We start from the raw sequence: 1,423 nt of genomic DNA, 5'->3' as shown, positions 1-1,423 counted from the left end.
CGGATCAAGCGCACGGCAGGCGACCACCCTGGCCGTGCCGTCCAGACCCTGCAGATGGAACTTCAGCAGATTATGAAGGGTAAAGTCCTCTGGATGGTACCTGTGTAGATGCACAGGTCCTCCCTGGGGCCACAGCATGAGTCAGGCTGAAAAGACCTCTGGAGATCGCCTGGGCCAGTCCCTGTGGTCTGAGAGGGGCCAAGAGATCAAAGGGTCAATGGTGCTTGTTTCATGGAGGCTGGAGGCTCTCCAAGGACGGAAACCCCTGAGCACCTGTGCTGGTGCTTTGCTGTCCTCGTGGTGGAAAAAGTTGTCTTACACCTGATGGGATGTTCCCTCTGGCCACCAGCACCATCGTGAGGACAGTGGTGGGGCAAGGATTTTGCCGCCTGCTTGGAGACATCCTTTTTTAACCTCACGGTCCACATCAGTGACACGTGCTAGTGCCTGGCACCTAGCGCTCACGAGGAGCAGAGAAAGAAGGGTCAGCTTAATAATCTCTGTCTGGTGACTGGCCTCTTAGTGACTCTGGTCCGAGCTTTTCCCTGTAAACAGCGGAAAAACGTAAATTATCAGGAGGTAAATTAAAGTGCTCTCATTTGTTTTGTTTCTTTTTTTCTCTTATAGGTAACTTCAGCTCCTTCATGCAGAAGGAAATTTTTGAACAGCCAGAATCTGTCGTTAATACCATGAGAGGAAGGGTCAACTTCGATGACTACACTGGTAATTGCAACTGAGGCTGCTTTATTTCCGACAGCCCGTAGTGCCTCACAGCAGCTGTAGGGGAGGAAGTAGGTGCTGACATGGGAGAGTAAAACATGCTGGTGGAAGACAGCGCGTGTCTCGCAGGGAGCCCTTCCAGAAGGGTGGTGGGGTGGCTGTTTGTGAAGGGTTTATTGCAGAGCGTTGATGGAATTGTAACACGCTGCGTGTTCACACCAGCAGTCGTGGGAGTTAACCCTCCTCTCTGCCTCTTGCTTACAGTAAATCTCGGCGGGCTGAAGGATCACATTAAGGAGATTCAGAGGTGTCGTCGTTTAATCCTCATTGCTTGTGGGACAAGTTACCACGCTGGGGTTGCGGTAAGTGGTCGGTCTTGATCTGTCTGTGGACTATTGCCCTGAACAGCGGCTCAGGGGTGCGTGCGGTGAGGAGGTTCAGGGCTGATTGCAGGCTGAGACTGAGCAGGTGCACTCTGAGGAACCAGGACCCTCCTGAAAGCTGCACACACCGGCCTTTCCGTGCACCAGCAACAGGAAATAAAAGCTGGAGAACATGAACTCTGAAGAAAATGTACCCCGTGACTTTTACTGCCGTGGAAGGCTTTAAAACCCCAAACCTGCTCTGTCACAAAAGACCATTGGCAGGGGAAGGGGACGCGCGAGCAGAACGCAGATGCTGTGGCAGGGCAGGCGCTGCCCCG

The 1,423-nt window shown here is 53.1% G+C and overlaps 1 protein-coding gene across 1 annotated transcript in view; it reads left to right on the top strand.

The window, feature by feature from the left end:
• GFPT1 (glutamine--fructose-6-phosphate transaminase 1) overlaps positions 1 to 1,423 on the top strand; it is a 22,152-nt gene that overhangs the window by 13,863 nt on the left and 6,866 nt on the right. The window contains exons 12-14 of the mRNA XM_010145080.1: positions 1 to 79; positions 628 to 723; positions 985 to 1,082. The exon at positions 1 to 79 is cut by the window's left edge and continues 28 nt beyond it. Coding sequence (XP_010143382.1) covers positions 1 to 79; positions 628 to 723; positions 985 to 1,082 — 273 coding nt within the window. The remainder of the gene's footprint in view (positions 80 to 627; positions 724 to 984; positions 1,083 to 1,423) is intronic.

Source organism: Buceros rhinoceros, unplaced genomic scaffold (genome assembly GCF_000710305.1).
Source record: "Buceros rhinoceros silvestris isolate BGI_N320 unplaced genomic scaffold, ASM71030v1 scaffold21431, whole genome shotgun sequence".
Classification (NCBI taxonomy): domain Eukaryota; kingdom Metazoa; phylum Chordata; class Aves; order Bucerotiformes; family Bucerotidae; genus Buceros; species Buceros rhinoceros.
The sequence above is the reverse complement of the archived record's forward strand: the minus strand, read 5'-3'. Positions and strand labels throughout refer to the sequence as shown.